Genomic DNA, 18,868 nt, shown 5'->3' with positions numbered 1-18,868 from the left:
AAGCAGATTGATACAGTGGACTGGTCATGTTGTGAGGATGCCAGAACAGGTAATATGTAGAGCTGTGATGGAAGGAATAACACAAAAAGCTCAAACCCTTCTTAGATCAAGGCTGTGATGGTGGGATAAGCTGGAAAGTGATATAAACTTGCCATGCTTTGTAAGATAAAAGAAGAGAGAAGCACTTGATAGGCAGTGATTGACACACTTGTTAAGGCAGAGCATGGTCTTCAGGGCTGCTGATCACTGAATGATGATGATAACTCAGATTACAAATAGTTAGCTGTTAGTTCATACAGCATTTCTTTTCCTTATGCCACATCCTTTTTGCATGTTGGCTGTCATTAGCACAATTTGGCATTTACCTGTATTCTCTGAAGCTTGGAACAGTATGGAAGTGCTAGTTCCATACCAGTCACACAGTTTATTCCGTCAGGATAATATCATCTTCATCCATGATATCTTCTTCATTCAGTTTACCTTGTATGATTATTTGAAATAGATGGTACTTGTTCTTCATCATGTGACCAAAACCTTCCAACATTTTTTCCTCTTGATGGTGTGCATGACATCCTTGCAATATAACTGCAGCTATGTTGGTTGCAATTTGTAATTTTATAGTTATAACACTTACCTGACAGTTGGGCATTAATTTATATTTAGAGATTCTTGTTGAAACAATAACAATGTCCATAAATGGGCAGCAGATTTAACCAAAGTTGATCCCTCGAATTTAAATATGTAACAGAATCTGATGAATTTATCTTCTCAGGGTGTGTATATGGTGCTGTATTTTGGTACATCTGTTCTGAGCCTTACCTAACCCCCTGAAAATGACTGGAATAGTATGAACTGCACATACATTAGCTAACTGAAATTAAGTGCGGCCAGTATCCAGTATTCGGGAGATAGTGGGTTCAAACCCCACTGTCGGCAGTCGTGAAGATGGTTTTCCATGGTTTTCCATTTTCACACCAGGTAAATGCTGGGCCTGTACTTTAATTAACACCATGGTCGCTTCCTTCCCACTCCTAGCCCTTTCCTGTACCATCATCGCCATGAGACCTATCTGTGTCGGTGCGATGTAAAGCAACTTGTAAAAAATAAAAGCTAACTGAAATAATTTCTCCACAGTGACTATGAAATAACTAGCTATATTTGTTAGGAATTTATGCTGATGCTCTTCATCATTATACACATAAACTGAACCGTAATATAAAACAAACTGGAATGTTTACCTTAATATTAATAATAGAAATATCACCTAAAATAAACTGCATGAGAAAATAATTTGCCGATGAACTGCCAATTATATAAGGCTTCACTTCCTCTTAAAGACAAAGACCCATGTTGAATTTCCCGCTTCTGGATTTTGGTCATTTTCTGAAATACAGCTCTTTCCCGTTCAGTCCATTTCCATGAATTATCCCATTTGTGATAAAATAAACAGCTAAGATTTCTAAAGCTGTGAACTTGCTCTAATGTTGTACCAGAGTCAAATTAACAGGTGGAATTGGCCTGTCTGCTCACAGTTATTACAAGATATTAAAATCATTCCATATTGACGGTTTTCACTTCACAAAGGAAATTTAATTTGCCCTCCTATTCAGTTTGTGATAAAGATGGAAATATGTATGTATTGAATAGGAGGACAAATTAAATTTTCCTTTGTAAAGTGCTCACAGTTATTACATTAGTCTTTTTGGTGTTTAGATGCAAGCCAGCAGATGCACTGTATCTTCCTACACAATTCAGCAGCACTTGTACATCTTCTGCTCTTGTTGAAAGTAGAACCATGACATCGGCATTTGCAGATTGTTTATATGATACTATTCACTACTACCATTGTCTGGCCAGAGTTTCTGCTGTGCTATGGTACAGCCATTGACTTAATTCCAAGTGTTGGACGGCAGTAAATAACCCAACCCCCTATATATGCCAACAGCTTCTGGCAGATGAGCTTTTCTAGGAGGCATGGTGGTCTTTTCAGAACAAGAAATGACATGGGAATCCACAAAGCAGTGTCTGTTCTCCAGGTTAGGGGCGGTTGCAAAAGCCGCCTGTCTTTATTGGCAGGCTGAAATTCAACTGGAAAGAGAGATCTCATGGCCGTGGTGAAGGCAGTCTCTCTAGGCTGAGGGTATGCCCTTAAGTACCCTGGTCATCCAGGTTGAGGAACTGTCACTTGATGAACAGCATAAAAAATATTGGCATGTACCTATGGCAAATAGCTCAGAAAAGTGTTCGACAAAAGTTACTGCGTCTGGGGCTGAGCCTATGCACCAGTTATGTGTCGTCTCCAGTCTACTGGAGAGAAATGAGCGATTGCACACTCCTGTGGAAGTACTAGAGACTGTCTGGGTACCTCACAGATTTAAGCAACCAAGATCCACTAAGAAAATTTCACAAAAAATGAAGCACAGGTTGGAAAGATAGAACAAACATGCACTAAAGTTATTAAATTTGGAATTAGCATTATAACACTTATAGGGTTATGGCTTTCAGGATCCTGCAACAAACAAATCTACAATCTGGATGCCAGTGAAAGTATGCAACTTTAATTTCAGGTGGAGATAAATGCATGTACAGAGTCAAATTCCTTATCAATAGCAAAACAAAGCAGTAACATCATTTGAAGGAGTCTCTGAGAGAATCGCATTCTTGACTCTAAATGGAACTGTGCCAGTCACCATTCTGGCTGTCTATGCAGCTAAAGAGGTTGCAGCCAACAGCAAAAAAAGACATTTTCTACACTCACCTGCAAGATGTGGTCAACAACTTACCAAAATGTGGCATGCTGCCATTGGCAGGCGACTTTATCCCATAAATTAGGACAGATTGTCGGGTCAGGAACACCCTGCTACCATATGTGACAATAGATGGTACTACCTGCGTGCGACTGTCTTGCCGAAGACTGCATGGTCAGTACCTTAGGAAGCTTGGTGAAGTCTTTGTGTAGGAATTGACATAATTATAAATTCACCAAAATGCTGCTACCTTGCAGGTGTGGCAGGGTACTGCTAAAGGCTAAGGGAGATTACCCCAACAGAAAAACTTCTACAGCAGGGTTTCCCAAACTTTTTGTCCCTGAGGCCCCCTTAGCATATCGCATTTGTGTCCAAGGACCCCTAGCCACAGAACATAATATTGAATTCAGTGAATAAAAAACAGAATTTTGTAATGTTACCATGTTTGATTGTATTCAAATAATTTAGGACTAATATTTACTTTCCTTTAAATTTAACTTCATTTACATAAAGATATTTTATATATGCATAGAAATTATAAAACAATGTGAAACTTGGCTAATAATTACAACAGCCTGGATCTGGAAACTTACGTGAGGATTCACTTGGTACAGTTGTTGGATCATTGGGACGGATGGTGCTGTTTTCCAAAGACAAAGTGTTTACAAGTGTAGTCACCTGAACCGAAGATCAGCCTCAACATTTGTTCCATTTCTGTACTTCTTTTTCATTTGTGTGAGAGCAGAAAAAGTACACTCACGTATGTATGTTCCCATGAAAAGCATTAAACACAGTACAGTCAAACCTCGATATCTCAAACCTTCGTTACTTGAATTTTTAGTATCTCGAAGTAAGTTCAGTATCCCAGCTGTTGGTCCTAATCTTGATGTGTATTTATTTCTCTATTATTTGAAATTCGGTTACACAAATCTCTCAATTTCTCAAAGCATACATTTTGTACAACATTAACTATGCAAGAGAGCATTTGTGGCTTGTGTGTTATTGTTCCTAACTGTACAGCAGCACGGTATTCCCCGCTGACTTTGGTATGCTTACATCCACCCCTGCTGTGTTCACCATATGCAGCCTCTCTGTTTCTCAGATGTGAAGTCATTAATGGTCACGTATGAAAGCAACCGGAAGTCATGGATGCCAAGCTCCATTTACAAATCTAAGCTGCATGGTATTGATAAGAAGTTTCAAGGTAAAAAGTGTTTTGGGGAAAAAGAAGTAAATAATAATAATAATAATAATTTCGTGTGGCTATTACTAGCCGAGTGCAGCCCTTGTAAGGCAGACCCTCCGATGAGGGTGGGCGGCATCTGCCATGTGTAGGTAACTGCGTGTTATTGTGGTGGAGGATAGTGTTATGTGTGGTGTGTGAGTTGCAGGGATGTTGGGGACAGAATAAACACCCAGCCCCCGGGCCATTGGAATTAACCAATGAAGGTTAAAATCCCCGACCCGGCCGGGAATCGAACCCGGGACCCTCTGAACCGAAGGCCAGTACGCCGACCATTCAGCCAACGAGTCGGACAAAAGAAGTAAAGAAAGCATTACAGTGATGATGGGTGCTAATATGATGGAAACTGGAAAACTAAAATTTCTAGCGACTGGAAAATCGGCGAAGTCACTCCTGTTCCTGAAGAATAGGCAGAGTATCAGCGGCTTGTTAATTGCCAGGCTGACTTTGAGTCTTACATAAATGTGGACTCTGACGTTATAGTAGCTGAGACTCCAGCAAATACCGTCAATGCTGCTGCCAAGCAAGAAGAAGAAGAAGAAGAAGAAGAAGAAGAAGAAGATGTCCAACAAGAAGAGTTGGAGATTCCTTCTCCTATACTGTCAGCAGACCTGGCGTTAAGTGCAGCGGCTGTTCTTCGATCCCACATACAGAGTGATGAGAATGTAAATGACTGTTTTCACAGCAACAAATGTGGAAAAGTACATTATTGTGGAAGAAAAGAAGGTTAACAGTAAAAGAACAGAAGAGACATGGAATTTTTCCAAAGGTGTCAACAGAAGTATGGTTCTTGTTTCACTACTGTATGTACTGTATTCTGTCTTCTGATACCGTAAAATATGAGTATTTTTAATATTTTAAATTTCAATTATGTGTTATACATGTTCAAAAATGGCATTCTCTATATCTCAAAATTTTGATAACTCGAAATAAAATTTATCTCCCTTGGTCATTCGAGATACTGAGGTTCCACTGTATATCGTTTGTAGAAATTGTAGGGTAGAGGGGATGTAACGGAGCAAAAAGTCGATCAGAGACATGGAGTTGTGATACAAGGTCTTCACAAGATACTGCCAATTTGTACCAGAATTACATATACTGTATGCAAGTTATACAACAGTAAAGACATATATGTTCCTAAATTTAGAATAATGATCTATGAGTTGTGTGTGTACAATAAAATTTCACTCTTTAAACAACTTACATTATTATTGCAGACCAATTACATTATCGTCACGGTCCCCAGGGGTCCGTGGACCACAGTTTGGGAATGGCTGCTCTACAGTGTTAAGCCTAGCAAGTCAGTTGAATAGAGTTGATGAGTTTGTTGCTTTCAAAACAAAAACAAGCCTCAGATGTCAAAGTGTTAAAATTACCAGACATGACAACAACACTTCATACAACTCACCAACTTATGATGGCCAACAACCCAAAACTCCTTGGAGATACAGGAAGAGACCGACATTACACAGGAGGAGCAGCTCAGAACTGGAACCCTCAATATCCCCACCCTTACTTGTAAATGTAAAGAAATTGTAGACCTCATGGACAGATGCACACTCAGGATTTTAGGGTTAAGTGAGACAAACTGGAAAGGTTCAGGAAAGAAAACCTTATGAAATAATTATATCTTGTACTGGAGTTGGAACCCTAATGAAGCCAGAAATAGAGTTGGTTTCATTCTCCATAAAGATATTGATGTGCAGACGGACATAAGTTATATGAGTGACAGAATCATTAAAATGAAATTACGTGTTGGCCAGGTATTCCATACCTTTCTCCAAGCATATACACAATAGGCAGCCGCTCCTGCAGATGAAAAAAATCAGTTCCTTATAGATCTAGAGGACCAAATAAAAGAAGATAACATCACAATATTATGAGAGACCTGAGTGCTCAAGTTGGAACTGATAGGCAATGCTGCAAAGACATCATAGGCCCCCATAGCTATGATGGCAGAAACCAGGAGAGAGAAACCCTGATAAGATTTCTGTGCATGGAATAACCTGAGCATACTAAACTCTTGGTTTCAGAAGAGAGACAGCCATAAAATCACACACTGCAGTTGAGATGGGGAGCAGAGGACAGTAATAGACTATATAATAAGTGATAGGTGTGCTAGCCAGTTCATCACTGATGTTAAGATTATTCTAAGTGAAAGTCTCAGTGATGATCACTGGGTTTTGGTCGCACATGTTGGGAACATCCATGTGCAGGAAGTCAAGCGCAAGACAATGTAAAAGATAAAGACCTGGTTGCTAGGAGAAAAAAGAGAAGTGGAAGAAGATTGGCTGTCATTCAAGAACACCCTAGTTTCAGAAACTAAATCACAATGTGGAAAGACAAGTGCAATATGCAGGGAGAAAGAAACACCATGGTGGAATGAGAGGGTAAAAACTGCTGTGAAACAAAGAAATGCAGCAAAGAAGAGGTCAGATAACAAAAAACAGGAATCAGTCCACCAAGAAGATGAAATTCAGATGATGATGATGATGATGATGATGTTTATTGTTTAAAGGGGCCTAAGAGCTAGGTCATCAGCCCCTAATGGTATGAAGTGAATGAAATTAAAATTAAAACTTCAAAATGTATCAGTGAGTCCAATTCACAATGTCTTCATTACTGAGATGATACTCATTATCTAACGGGGGTCCGAAATCCAAGTCAGTGGCCCCTCATAATGGCATTAATCATTTGTAAAGCAGAACCATGGTTTTCCTCCTATAGTGGTACTAATTACAGGTAATGTAGACTCATGGTGTTTCTCATATGGTGTTACTAATCACAGGTAATGTAGACCTATTGTATGTCACACACAATGGCACCACTTACAGGTAACACAAACCTATGGTGTTTCGTACTACTCACAAGCAACACAGACCCACGGTGCTTCTCGCACAGTGGGACTAATCACGGGCGCTGGTATTCCCGTGGTGTTCCTCACTTAGTGGAACGAACCACAGGCCATGTATACTCGTGGTGCTGCTCACATAGTGGTACTAATCATAAGCAATGTAGACCTACAGTGTATCACACATTATTGCAACACCCACTTCGTGGAACTAACCACAGGCCATGTATACCCGTGGTGCTGCTCACATAGTGGTACTAATCGTAAGCAATGTAGACCCACAGTGTATCACACATTATTGCAACACAAACCCATGGTGTTCCTCACATAATGGTACTACTACTCTGCGGCAACACAGACCTATGGTTTTACTTACATAGTGGTACTAATCACAGGCACCAGCCAAACCCATGGTGTTTCTCACTTAGTGGCACTAATCACAGGCAACGTAGACCCATGGTGTTTCTCATAAAGTGGTACTACTCATAGGTAGCGCAGATCCATTCTGAACACAGCGGAACCGACCAGTGGAATACATACGACGACCATTACCACAAACAATGCCCAGACGCGTAGTGTTTCTTGCATAATGGTACTGCTGCTATGTAACGTAGACCCATCGTTTTCCTTGCAAGGTGGTACTTGTTGCAAATAACATCGACCGATGGTATTCCGCACATAATGGTACTAATCACAAGTATTCTCATGGTTCTAATTTAATCATTCCTTTGTTGTTCCTTTTGGTCACCTCTTACAATAGGCACGGGATACCCCAGGTGTATTCTTTGTCTGTGTCCCCCACTGAAATTCAGTACCTGGCACAGGAGTACCAGAACAAGAAACTATCTGTGGAGTGACTAATTAAAAAAGAAAAGAAAAATTGTTGGGACGAGTGCACTACCAGACTAACAGAAGACTGTGAAAGTAATAGCAAGTTGCTTTATAAAGTAGTAAAGAGAAGTGAGCATGGCACTATCCTTGCACTGGAAACAGACTATGGGAACCTGTTGAAGACAGATCAAGGCATCAGAGAAGAAATGAAGAACAGGAAAAAATCTTCGAAATGATACCACTGAAGACTGCCTTTTAAGTGCGAGATTGAGCACAACACCAGCTAACACGGCTAAATGTGGAGTCTAAGCTGAAGAACCCCAGGGGTTGGTGACCTCACTGCTGACATGATAAAGGCAGCTGAAGCACAAGGCATACAGTGGTTGTATAGAGTACTCTCTGTCAACTGAAAAGAGAACAGAATACCAGAGGACTGGAGGAAAGTTATCACTATCGCCTTGTATAGAAAGAGAAACACAAAGAAATGTGCAAATTATAGGGGCATCACTCTACTATCTCACTTTTAAACTTCTGGAGAAAATAATTGAAAGAAGAATCAGGAATATAGTAGAACTGTTATTGGAGAAGCAACACGGGTTCAGGAAGAGTCGAAGCAATACAGACCTGATATTTACCATCAGAATGCTCACAGAGAAGCACTAGGAATATGGTAACAACTTAGTAATTGTTTTTATGGACATCGAGAAGACCTACGACAGTGTGCCTAGGGAAATAATCTGGGAATACCTAGAGGGTATAAGTGTGCCAAACTTCCTGCTCAGGAAATGTGCATTTCCTTGATCTTTACCTAAACACAGGGCTAAGCCAACTGCTGTATAAGGAAACATTTTCACTATGAGATTGAAAATGAAAACCTACAACCTGTTTTCCAGTCTTTGACCGGGTCAGAGATGTAATGAATGAATCAGATATAGGCTGTTATTACGATGGGATCGCCACTCCCAAAGTGATTTATATTAATGAGTGATAGATGCCATGAAATGAGAATGGACAGTGTTGCTGGAATGAAAGATGACAGGGAAAACCGGAGTACCCAGAGAAAAACCTGTCCCGCCTCCGCTTTGCCCAGCACAAATCTCACAAGGAGTGACCGGGATTTGAACCACGGTATCCAGCGGTGAGAGGCCGACGCGCTGCCGTCTGAGCCACGGAGGTTCCCACTATGAGATTATATACCAGAATTTTTCCTTTTGTAAGCTTTAATGATTTTAACAGTTTTTAGGGCCCTTACTGGACTGCTATTTGTCATAAACTGAAATTTTCACTTTAGCAACTTTATCTTCCTTTTTTACTATCTGGCACAAAACAAAATTAGGCCTTAACATAATATATAACTTTCTCCATTATTTTCCAGCTCCTGCTTTCAACTGGTGGGACAAGAGAGCTATGACTTAAAAGACATGGAGTCGCTGATGCTGGATGAGAATAATGCTGATTTGGATCAAGTATATGGAAAGTATGGAGTACAGTCCATTCAGGTGAGATTCATACAACTAAAATTTCTATTACTATGCATAACACCGGGAGAGTTGGCCATGCAGTTAGGGCTGCTCAGCTGTGAGCTTGTATCCAGCAGATAGTTGCTTTGAGCCCCACTGTCGGCAGCCCTGAAGATGGTTTCCCGTGGTTTCCCATTTTCACATCAGGCCACGGCCAATTCCTTCCCACTCTTAGGCCTTTCCTATCCCATTGTCACTATAAGACTTATCTGTGTCGGTGCGACGTAAAGTAAATTGTAAAAAGATATTTTTAAAAATGGATAATATTTTTCAGTGACCAGTTGTTAGCAATATACTGGTAATGAGGGCAAAATGATTTGAGTCAAGCTAAAATACTGTATTAACTTTTCTTCAAATTAAACCAGAATCGTGGCATCCATAATGATGGGAAGAAATTTTTCCATTCAAAATATTGCATTATTATAGTTTTCAAAATATGTTTTAAAAAGAAAATATGGACCATGTCCCTGAATTCATCTTCAAAAATAATAGATATCAAGGGCTATATTCATAGTTCTCCCCAAAGCTTTCCCTATATGTGGCTCTCAAGTGATCCTTCAGTTATCCGTTAAACACTCGTGTTTAATTGATATTTAGAAATTTCATGATCCGCATTGAAGTGGGATAACAATAATTGAAATTATTAGGGGTCCTCCTATTCAATACAAAGACATTTATTAATGTGAATTGATCAAATGTCGTTTACATGAGGTACTAGTTTCGGCACTTAACTCAGACCATCATCAGCCGAGTCAAATCAGGCAAACACGAACAACTTTAAAACACACTTGACTGATGAGGGATGAGTTAAGTGCCGAAACCAGTACCTCATGTGAACGGCATGTGATCAATTCACATTAATAAATGTCTTTGTATTGAATAGGAGGACCCCCAATAATTTCAATTATTGTACTCATGTTTAACTCTAATATCACTCTAAAATAGTAAGTAGTGTGGTTGTCTGCCTTCTATTTAAATTGATGTTTAAAGACAATGTGAGCTAATTACAGCCAACTTATTCCCAAAGCCATCTTGGAAGAAACCAGTGCTTTTATTTCTTACTTTAATGTGTAATCTTAAAGTTAAAGCCCAACATTGTAAGTAACACATTAATATGACACTGGTATTTTCACTGTTGTTCAATAATGGGTCCTCGTACCTTATCATTGTCCCAAAAGAGATGCAACTACAGTAAGTATTTAAAAATAATTAAAAATCTTAAAGATAACACATTTATTTTTTAAATGCATTAAAAGGTAGAAAAATCTTTCTTCACTAACTTTACACCGGTCTGTATTTAGACCAGCTTTGCTGTCTGGGAATGCAAAATAAGTGGACTCAGGATATACGAGGGAAGTTTTTGTTTTCAACCTCTGATTGGTCGCAAAATTAAAACTACGGTGAGAATCCGACAAAGCGTTTTGCCGATGTGTTGCGCAGTCTCTCTAGTATGCCTGTTGACCACGTCGCGTCTCACTTGTCAGGTCTAAGCACATAAACATGCCTAGGACAATAGAGTCTCCCTCCAAATGTGAAATGCATTCTGTCATTCGATTTCTTCATGCTGAGGGGTGCAATGCAATTTTCTCGAATTGCCTGATCGACTTTCTGAACGAGATCATCGTCTGACACTAGCTTCCATCCCTGACCACCTGCATCTTGAACATCTGTTCATCATGCTTTAAAGTTCCTGCATCATTGCTACACTTTGCTCTCACTCATGAAAGTTTTACCATACACATTACTCATCTGTCGATGAATTTCGGCTGCATTGCACCCCTCAGCGAAATAGAATGACAGCACTCACTTCACACTTGGCGGGAGACTCTATTGTTTTTTTTTTTGTTTTGCTAGGGGCTTTACGTCGCGCCGACACAGATAGGTCTTATGGCGACGATGGGATAGGAAAGGCCTAGGAGTTGGAAGGAAGCGGCCGTGGCCTTAATTAAGGTACAGCCCCAGCATTTGCTTGTTGTGAAAATAGGAAACCATGGAAAACCATTTTCAGGGCTGCCGATAGTGGGATTCGAACCTACTATCTCCCGGATGCAAGCTCACAGCCGCGCGCCTCTACGCTCACGGCCAACTCGCCCGGTAGGCTCTATTGTCCTAGGCATGTTTACGTGCTTACTACGCGCTCAGAACTGCCAAGTGTGTCATGATACGGTCGACAGCCATACTAGAGGCACTGCGTAACACATCTGCAAAACGCTTTGGCAGATTCTGACTGTGGTTTTAATTTTGAGACTGATTGGAGGTTGAAAAAAAAAAAGCCTTCATATTATTCATAAAATAGAAGTAAAAGACATAAAAAAATAGCAAGAATAAATGCTGGTATAAACAGGTGGCTCAAGGAGGGTAAGAGATTCAGTGTCTAATGATTTAAAAATAAAGAGGTATGGAACTAAATGAGGCCACAGACCTAGTTACAAAGAGGCTTGTGGAGGCGTTTAGTTCATTTACAGAGGGTTTCAGATTGAACGCTGAAAGGCATAACCGTCTATAATAAAGATGTATGTTACATAGAAGAGGGTTTGAAACAAATTCCAGTGCCACGTTCTCACATTTTCAATGCTCACAATTGTGATTTGTGATCTGAACCATGTTGTTATCAGGCATGTTTTCCTGGAGACTCATTCTCTTTTTCTGGACAATTTTCTAACCTTCACCATTTGGCTTCTTCACTTTCAATTGCCCATTTTTCCTCTCGTTTCAATTTTTTTATTTTTTATTCTCTAATCATCCCTTTCCTTGAATTTCTTTCACTGTTGTTTCTGAAAACTTTGAATTAGACACATGTATTGGCAAATGGTGCTAACTTGATTTTTGATGGAATGTTATGTTTTCACTGAGAATATGCATATCTTTACCTGGACAAACATGTCAAGTTTAATGAGAATCTGTTAAAAGGGTGATCAAAAATACATACTGGGAGGTTCTATACTAATTTTTTGAGCAGAGTATTCATTAGAATTTCAACAACTCGCCATGATATCAGGTTATAGTAAAGTATGATTAACATTCCTTTATACAATACAAAATACGTTCTGTTCACCTGTCCTGTTCTTTATCCTTACTAGCTTTGTGTCTTAGATTTATATTTCATTGGTGTGAATTGACATGCAGTAAACTACCACAAGAGGAAACCTAATGATTGAAATGTGTGCACTAACTATACACATATGTTCTGGAAAGTTCCCAATGGTGGTCAAAACCCGCAGTATCCAATCTGCTGATTCACACCAATTAAAATGATGTGTCACACAAGGTCTATTCTGTCTTCTGACACCAATTTTGTTACATTAAACCACTGTTTTATCGATATAATTTAACACGCTGACAACAGCATATTGTTTTCAGAGTTCATTCATTAGGAATGAAGAAAATATTCAGGGGTACCTGAACTCTAATGGATATATTAAATACTATCATATATCTTAAGTACGGCCTTGAGGCGTTAAGGTGCATTGTTTGCAGAGATCGCCTGGTGGGTCTCATTGTCCACAAGTAATGCGTGGGGTTGGGGCGCACTCTGTGAACGACCTCACAGAAATTTTTGGTCTTTATGCAGTATTCTTTGTTTTCGATTGAAGGTAGTGTTGTGAAGATACTGAAAGGTCTGATTAGAAATGAAATCAGTTATTTTATATTGGTGAAAACAAAGTGCAATGGAAGAAACACAAAAAGAAATAAATGGACAGATATAACTGAGCCCGAGTTGTTGAACATTTTTTCACAACCTTTATTTATATGGAGCTAATTAGGTACCCTAAAATATCGGATTAGCGGTTAAGTAATTTCATACACCACTTTAATTTTTATATTTGTACATATTTAAGACACAGAACATGCATGCTGAATAATTTCTTAATCATTGTATCTCTTATATACCCTTTACATGTCCCACGTCATAAGAAGTTAGTTCATCTTCTGTGCAAACTAGAAAGTATGAAAGCAAAAACTGAACGATGCATGGTGCAGTTCCATTATATACAGTGCGACGCTGTGTTAATTCAGGATGGCCTAATTAGTTCACACATATAAACACAATTATATTTGAGAATGGATGACAAGAGTTCACTATTTGTTATTTTCAACTCTCTCACAGCAGGACTCCAGCTGGACAGTCTTTACCTGGAATGGGCTATAATGCTTAATGAGAGGCCTCACTTTCACTTGGCTCCACACACCGAGTCCCTTCAATAGCAGCTAAATGCAGAGAGATATGAACGCACAGTTTGTTAACAGTCACGACACATGATGGTTGTTCCCTGGTTCGACTCCAGACGAATTTGGTAACTCACACAGCCAATTCACTAGGCCACTCCACACAGTGAACTATTCAACACTGACAACTAAACAGCATCAACATAACAGCAACAACTTAAGTGCTTTACGAGCGTTATGATACTCCTTACTTAATACTGTTCCAACTCTAATCACACTAAGTGTTCCACATCGGTACACATACAGTACTCAAAGTCAGTACACTGTTCAGTACTCCAACAGGACAATATTGACTCCGGTGAGACACCCACCACACCAACACTGACGACAGCCAGCACTACTGCCATCTCACTCCAACTACTGACTAACTGTTTACAGCTAGCACCTTTTTTTTTAAATCCTGATGATGGGAGTACTAGAATCTTTGGGGCTTGGAGAGAGATGGAACATTCTCATTTTGTCTTCAAGAAGGCACACGGGGAAACCAGGCAAAAGCACAATAGAAGGAGAGGCCACAGCATGTCCTCCGGGCCGGCTGGGAGGTCCCCGGTCTGGCTTACTCATCCCTTCCACAAAGTACTGAAGGGGGCTATGACAGAGCTGCACGTAACAATACGCTCACACCCCATTGTACCAGAATAGCTGCCTGATGTACCCAGTGGGAATTATCCACACGCCAGTAGTGCATATTGTGGCGAGTAACTGTTCTATTGTTGTGGAACCGTGATTTGTCCAGAAATAACATGGTTGCTGAAAAAAAAAAAAGGCAGGATCACTATCCAGATGCTGTAGGGTCCAATGATAGAATGCCACCTGGGCTTCAAAATCATGACCATGGAGCTCCCGGTGTAAATGCAAATGTTACGGGTGAGACAAATGCATATCCATCATCTGCATAACATACGTCCAAATGATGTTTGTCTTCTTTGCAGTGGCCCATGTGCTAGTGTGAGGGTTATGCTGGATGTCTAACACAGCCTCTTCATGATGAGCAGATGTCATGGGATGATCTCAAACAGGCTGTGTCCTTCCCAGGGACGCAATTGCATGCAGACATCTTTCCATTCTCTGAAATGTTATGCTTGTTGGTGGTCATCTATCCAGACAGTGCTCTTGATTAAGGCGATGTTTCTGGTATGCATTCTGTCTGCCTTCTCCATAAATGAGTAACATATCCACATACTCATCGCTAGAATACATCACGAGGGAGTGAATAAGCTTTGCGTTGTGTTGGAGCCTGCCTCAAAAGAGAGGAGTTCACAGAGCTACATACTTACCTGTCATCACATGTTCTTATCGTTCCAATGGGGCACATTTTGCTCTTCCTGTGTCCTACGAATTCCTTGTATTTGCAGCAAGGTATAATTGACCAAACATGACTGTCCATTGGCACTCATATCAAGGAACACCAACGAAATATCCATCTCAACCAGCCAAACAAGTCAGCAATAGCTGAGCACACCCTATCATCAGGTCATAATGTCGTGTTCCAAAATGTTTGAGATCTTACCCATCCTAAACACTACAGGTCTAAGATTATATGGGATGCTGTTGAAATATGTAAAAATCCTAATAATTAAGGAATACGTGGTTGCCAGTCATAAAGGATTTAGATAGGTAGTTTTCTTCCTTGTCCTTTCACTATTGTTACTTCGTTTCCGTGTTTCAAATTCATACTCTCCTCATCAACAGATGGTTCACTCTAGGCTATGTGTCATACTTCATAAACTGTGTATCCCTGTTACTGTATTAGTCTTAATTCTTTTCACACTCGTGTCTTCATCCTCACAGTAGTACGAAGGCCGTTACTTTTTCAACCTCTGATGGGCTATAAAAAAAAATATAAAGAAAGACCCACTGACATAACAAAATTATTTTATCAATAAAAGTTCAGTAGATTCATACTCATCTTTCCACATAATCACCAAAACGATTTAGGCATTTGTCGTATTGTGACACCAGCTTTCCAATGCCCTCTGCAAAGAAGTCAGCCACCAGTGAGGTAATGTGTGTCTTGACAGCCTCCTGCTCCATAAAGTCCACCAACAAGACACTTTTATGGTCCCAAAAAATGGCAGCCATTGTTTTCCTCTTCCTCTGTGTCAGTTAAAACTTTTTTGGCTTGTTTGGAGAAGAAGGATTCATCCACTGCTTAGACTGTTCTTTGGTTTCTGGAGTGTCATACAGGACCTAAGTTGCAGTGCCAGTAACGATAGACTTTAAAAACTCTTCCCCCTCATTATGGTAACCCATGAGAGACATTACGGCTGACACTACTCACCGAGTTTTGTAATCGTCAATCAGCAAGGCTGGGACTAAACGTGAACAAAGTTTCCAGTATCCTAAGTGTTAAGCCAGAGTTGTGTACAGGAAAGACATTAAATATCTGTGATTGCTGTAGAAAGTTCACTGATCATAAACCTCTATTTGTGGCGTACAAACAAAGAACTTCAGGAAGCTGTCGAGATGCACTTTACCTCCCTAGCCGCAGACTTCTTTGCAGAGGACATTGGAAAGCTGGTGACATGATACGACAAATGTCTAAATCGTTTTGGTGATTATGTGGAAAAATAAGTATGAAACTACTAAACTTTTAGTGGTAAAATAGTTTTGTTACATCTGTCTTTTTAAATATAGCCCATCAGAGGTTGAAAAAAAATGGCCCTTGCACATCCTTCTTCATGCCCCCTCCCAACTCTTGCTCATTTTTCTGCTACACACTTTTCTTTCCAAACTCAGCTCTATTCTGTTCTTCTATTCTTGTCAGTCTCAGTTCCATTTTATTTTATTTCAATCTATTTCTTCTACCACACTCATCCCTGATCCTTCTGATAACCTTGCTGTTTACTTTGCAATGCTCACACAATTGAACAAGGAACATCTTAATTGGAGCAAGACAGTGTCGTCACCTCCCACTCGGAAGGGTAGTGCACAGTGATGAACGAGAGTACTATTTACAATAGACCAACGGTAAAGCATTCTTAAATTCAAATCTTCATTATTAAAAAAATCTTCCTTGTGAAGAGATCAGATTTCCTTCTGAAGACAAAAAGTAAAGTTCTGTGAAAAATAAATAATTTCACCTTCATTTTTTTCTTGACACGGCAAAAGCCCAAAAGCTTATTATCATGTCTACAATTACAGGCCGTGCAAACATCAATCTAAATGATTAATAAATGAATACTGTAAATAATATTTGAAAATAACTTTAAAAATCTCAAAATTCTACCAGAGCATGTGGTTCTGTTAAGATTTCATGGTACTCAAATATCAGGTCCTGAAAAGTCACCACAAGTGCCATCTCATGTACACATCTCTCCTGAATCTTTGTCATCGACTGCAACCTGTCGGGCAATGAACCAAGAGTTGCTATCACCACTTTTACCAATACAAAAGAAGCTGGAAAAGCACCGCCACAGCAGTTTAACATACATTTCCAGTCTCTTTCTATGGTGGGAGACTAAGATTTTATATAGAGTTGGCTATATGGTTTCGGTCACACAGTTGTTAGCCCACATTCGAGAGATGGTGGGTTCAAAATCCACTGTCAGCAGCCCTGAAGATGGTGTTCCGTGGTTTCCCATTTTCACACCAGATACAGTCGCTTCCTCTCTAGTCCTAGCCCATCGTCGCCTTAAGCCCAGTCTGTCTCGGTGCAATGTAAAAGAAAAATTGCAAAGGAAAATTACTGGATTAAACACTGCTTACATATTGCCTGACAGGTGGACTATTTTCACATCTCTCATTCCGACAGCATATGAACAGTGTACAACACTGGTTAGTAAACATATTTTATAACGTTGAGTTCCAGTGCCTAACCACAGATCCTTGGACATCTAGTTATAAAGTTATTGGTTTCTATGTCCCACTAACTACTTTTATGCTTTGTAGAAACACTGAGCAGCTGAAATTTTGCCCTGTGGGAGGTCTTTTACATGCAAGCATCCGAGTCAGGATCAAACCTGCCTCCAACTTGGACTCGGAATGCCAGCGCCTTAACTCTAGGAATACAGAGAGCTGCTTAACTGTCTTTGCATATTTTATAAATGAAGGTTTTGAAATATTAGTTCTGGGAATGTAAATGGGTCATTGCAAAAAAAATTCTTGAAATACACAGGGTGCCAAAACTGTTAGCATAACGAAGCTGAATTCACACAAACAGAAAATGATGAGCAACTAATCATCTTTGATTTTTCCAAATTTCCAGTTACAGCAGTTGCTCAAAATGCCCACGATCGGCGTCTATACACTTCTGAGTACATTTAACTCGCGATCGAGCAATGTTTGCTAGTGTCCTCAGCGATTGCAGTACATGCTGTATCAATTTCTTCCCAAAGTGCTGGCAGTGTAATTGGTTTTCTACAGTATACATCATCCTTAAGAGTTCCCCATAGATTGAAGTCCAACGGGCTTACATCCGGTGGTAATGTGGTGGTACACCATACTGTTGGAAGTAAAATTCCTCATTTCCATACAGTCTGGGAATGGCGAGTAAGACGGATGTGTGTATTATGTTCAGTTACACTTGGCCAGTGACTGTTCATTTGGATTGTTCGCACGTGAGTAGATGCAGTTATGCCGGTTAACAGTTGCACTTAAATTGTGCCTCATCGGATCAAACAACTTTCCGTACGAAGGTCTCATCCTCTTGCACCATGTTCCGAACCCACTCACAGTACTGCAATCTCCAAACAGGGTCAACTTAATTTAATGCATGAAAAAGTCTTGGGTTGAAAACTTTTAAAACTTTGCTGTTTTAATAATACAGCGTACGCTGGTTCTGCTAATCCCAGTTTCACGTGCATACTGCTTTGTAGATTTCTGCGGCGAGTGCTCAAAGTGTTCCAAAACTACAGCTGAACACGCAGGGCTTGTTGCTGTGTAAGGTCTCCCAGATCTGCACTTGTGAACATCGCATATGGTACCATGAGTCTCAAATTTGTCTTAAATGCATGCAATAGTCATTTTTGTTGGTAGTTCTGTTCTGTACACACATCTCCATTGCCGTTGAACTTCAACACATTATCAGTTTTCCAATACCACTTCAAAATTACTTTCCGTTGTTCAAACAATAATCTTGGGCTCCATTTTGTAGTAGCAACACTAGCATAATGCCATGTGAGTCACTTCTGTTAACAGAACATCATAGGATAATCTTGGCTTCATTTGTTCATTGTTGCCTGTTGAGTAGCAACACTAGCATAACGTACCCGTGATTTTTGCTCAATTTTCTACCATTGATGTGCTTTGCGGCTACTACTGTAGATCAACTACACGACAACAACACAACACAATCTTCTGTGTGAATGCAATCCAATACAATAGCATGAGCTGGCACGGCGCACAGCACGCAGCAGAGGAAATACCCATGCGCGAGTTGAATTTCACATTAATGCCTAATTTTATACATATAATGCAGTATATCTGTTTACAGAACATCACACTACAC

General features: G+C 39.9%; 2 protein-coding genes across 2 annotated transcripts in view; one reads left to right on the top strand and one right to left on the bottom strand.

Annotated features, from left to right (window-relative positions):
- Positions 1-18,868, top strand: part of Cad74A (cadherin-74A) — a 355,590-nt gene that overhangs the window by 266,943 nt on the left and 69,779 nt on the right. The window contains exon 25 of the mRNA XM_068224966.1: positions 9,048-9,171. Within this exon, the coding sequence (XP_068081067.1) occupies positions 9,048-9,171 (124 nt within the window). The remainder of the gene's footprint in view (positions 1-9,047; positions 9,172-18,868) is intronic.
- LOC136856809 (heat shock protein 68) overlaps positions 1-18,868 on the bottom strand; it is a 143,879-nt gene that overhangs the window by 88,643 nt on the left and 36,368 nt on the right. The window lies entirely within an intron of this gene.

Source organism: Anabrus simplex, chromosome 1 (genome assembly GCF_040414725.1).
Source record: "Anabrus simplex isolate iqAnaSimp1 chromosome 1, ASM4041472v1, whole genome shotgun sequence".
Lineage (NCBI taxonomy): Eukaryota > Metazoa > Arthropoda > Insecta > Orthoptera > Tettigoniidae > Anabrus > Anabrus simplex.
The sequence above is the reverse complement of the archived record's forward strand: the minus strand, read 5'-3'. Positions and strand labels throughout refer to the sequence as shown.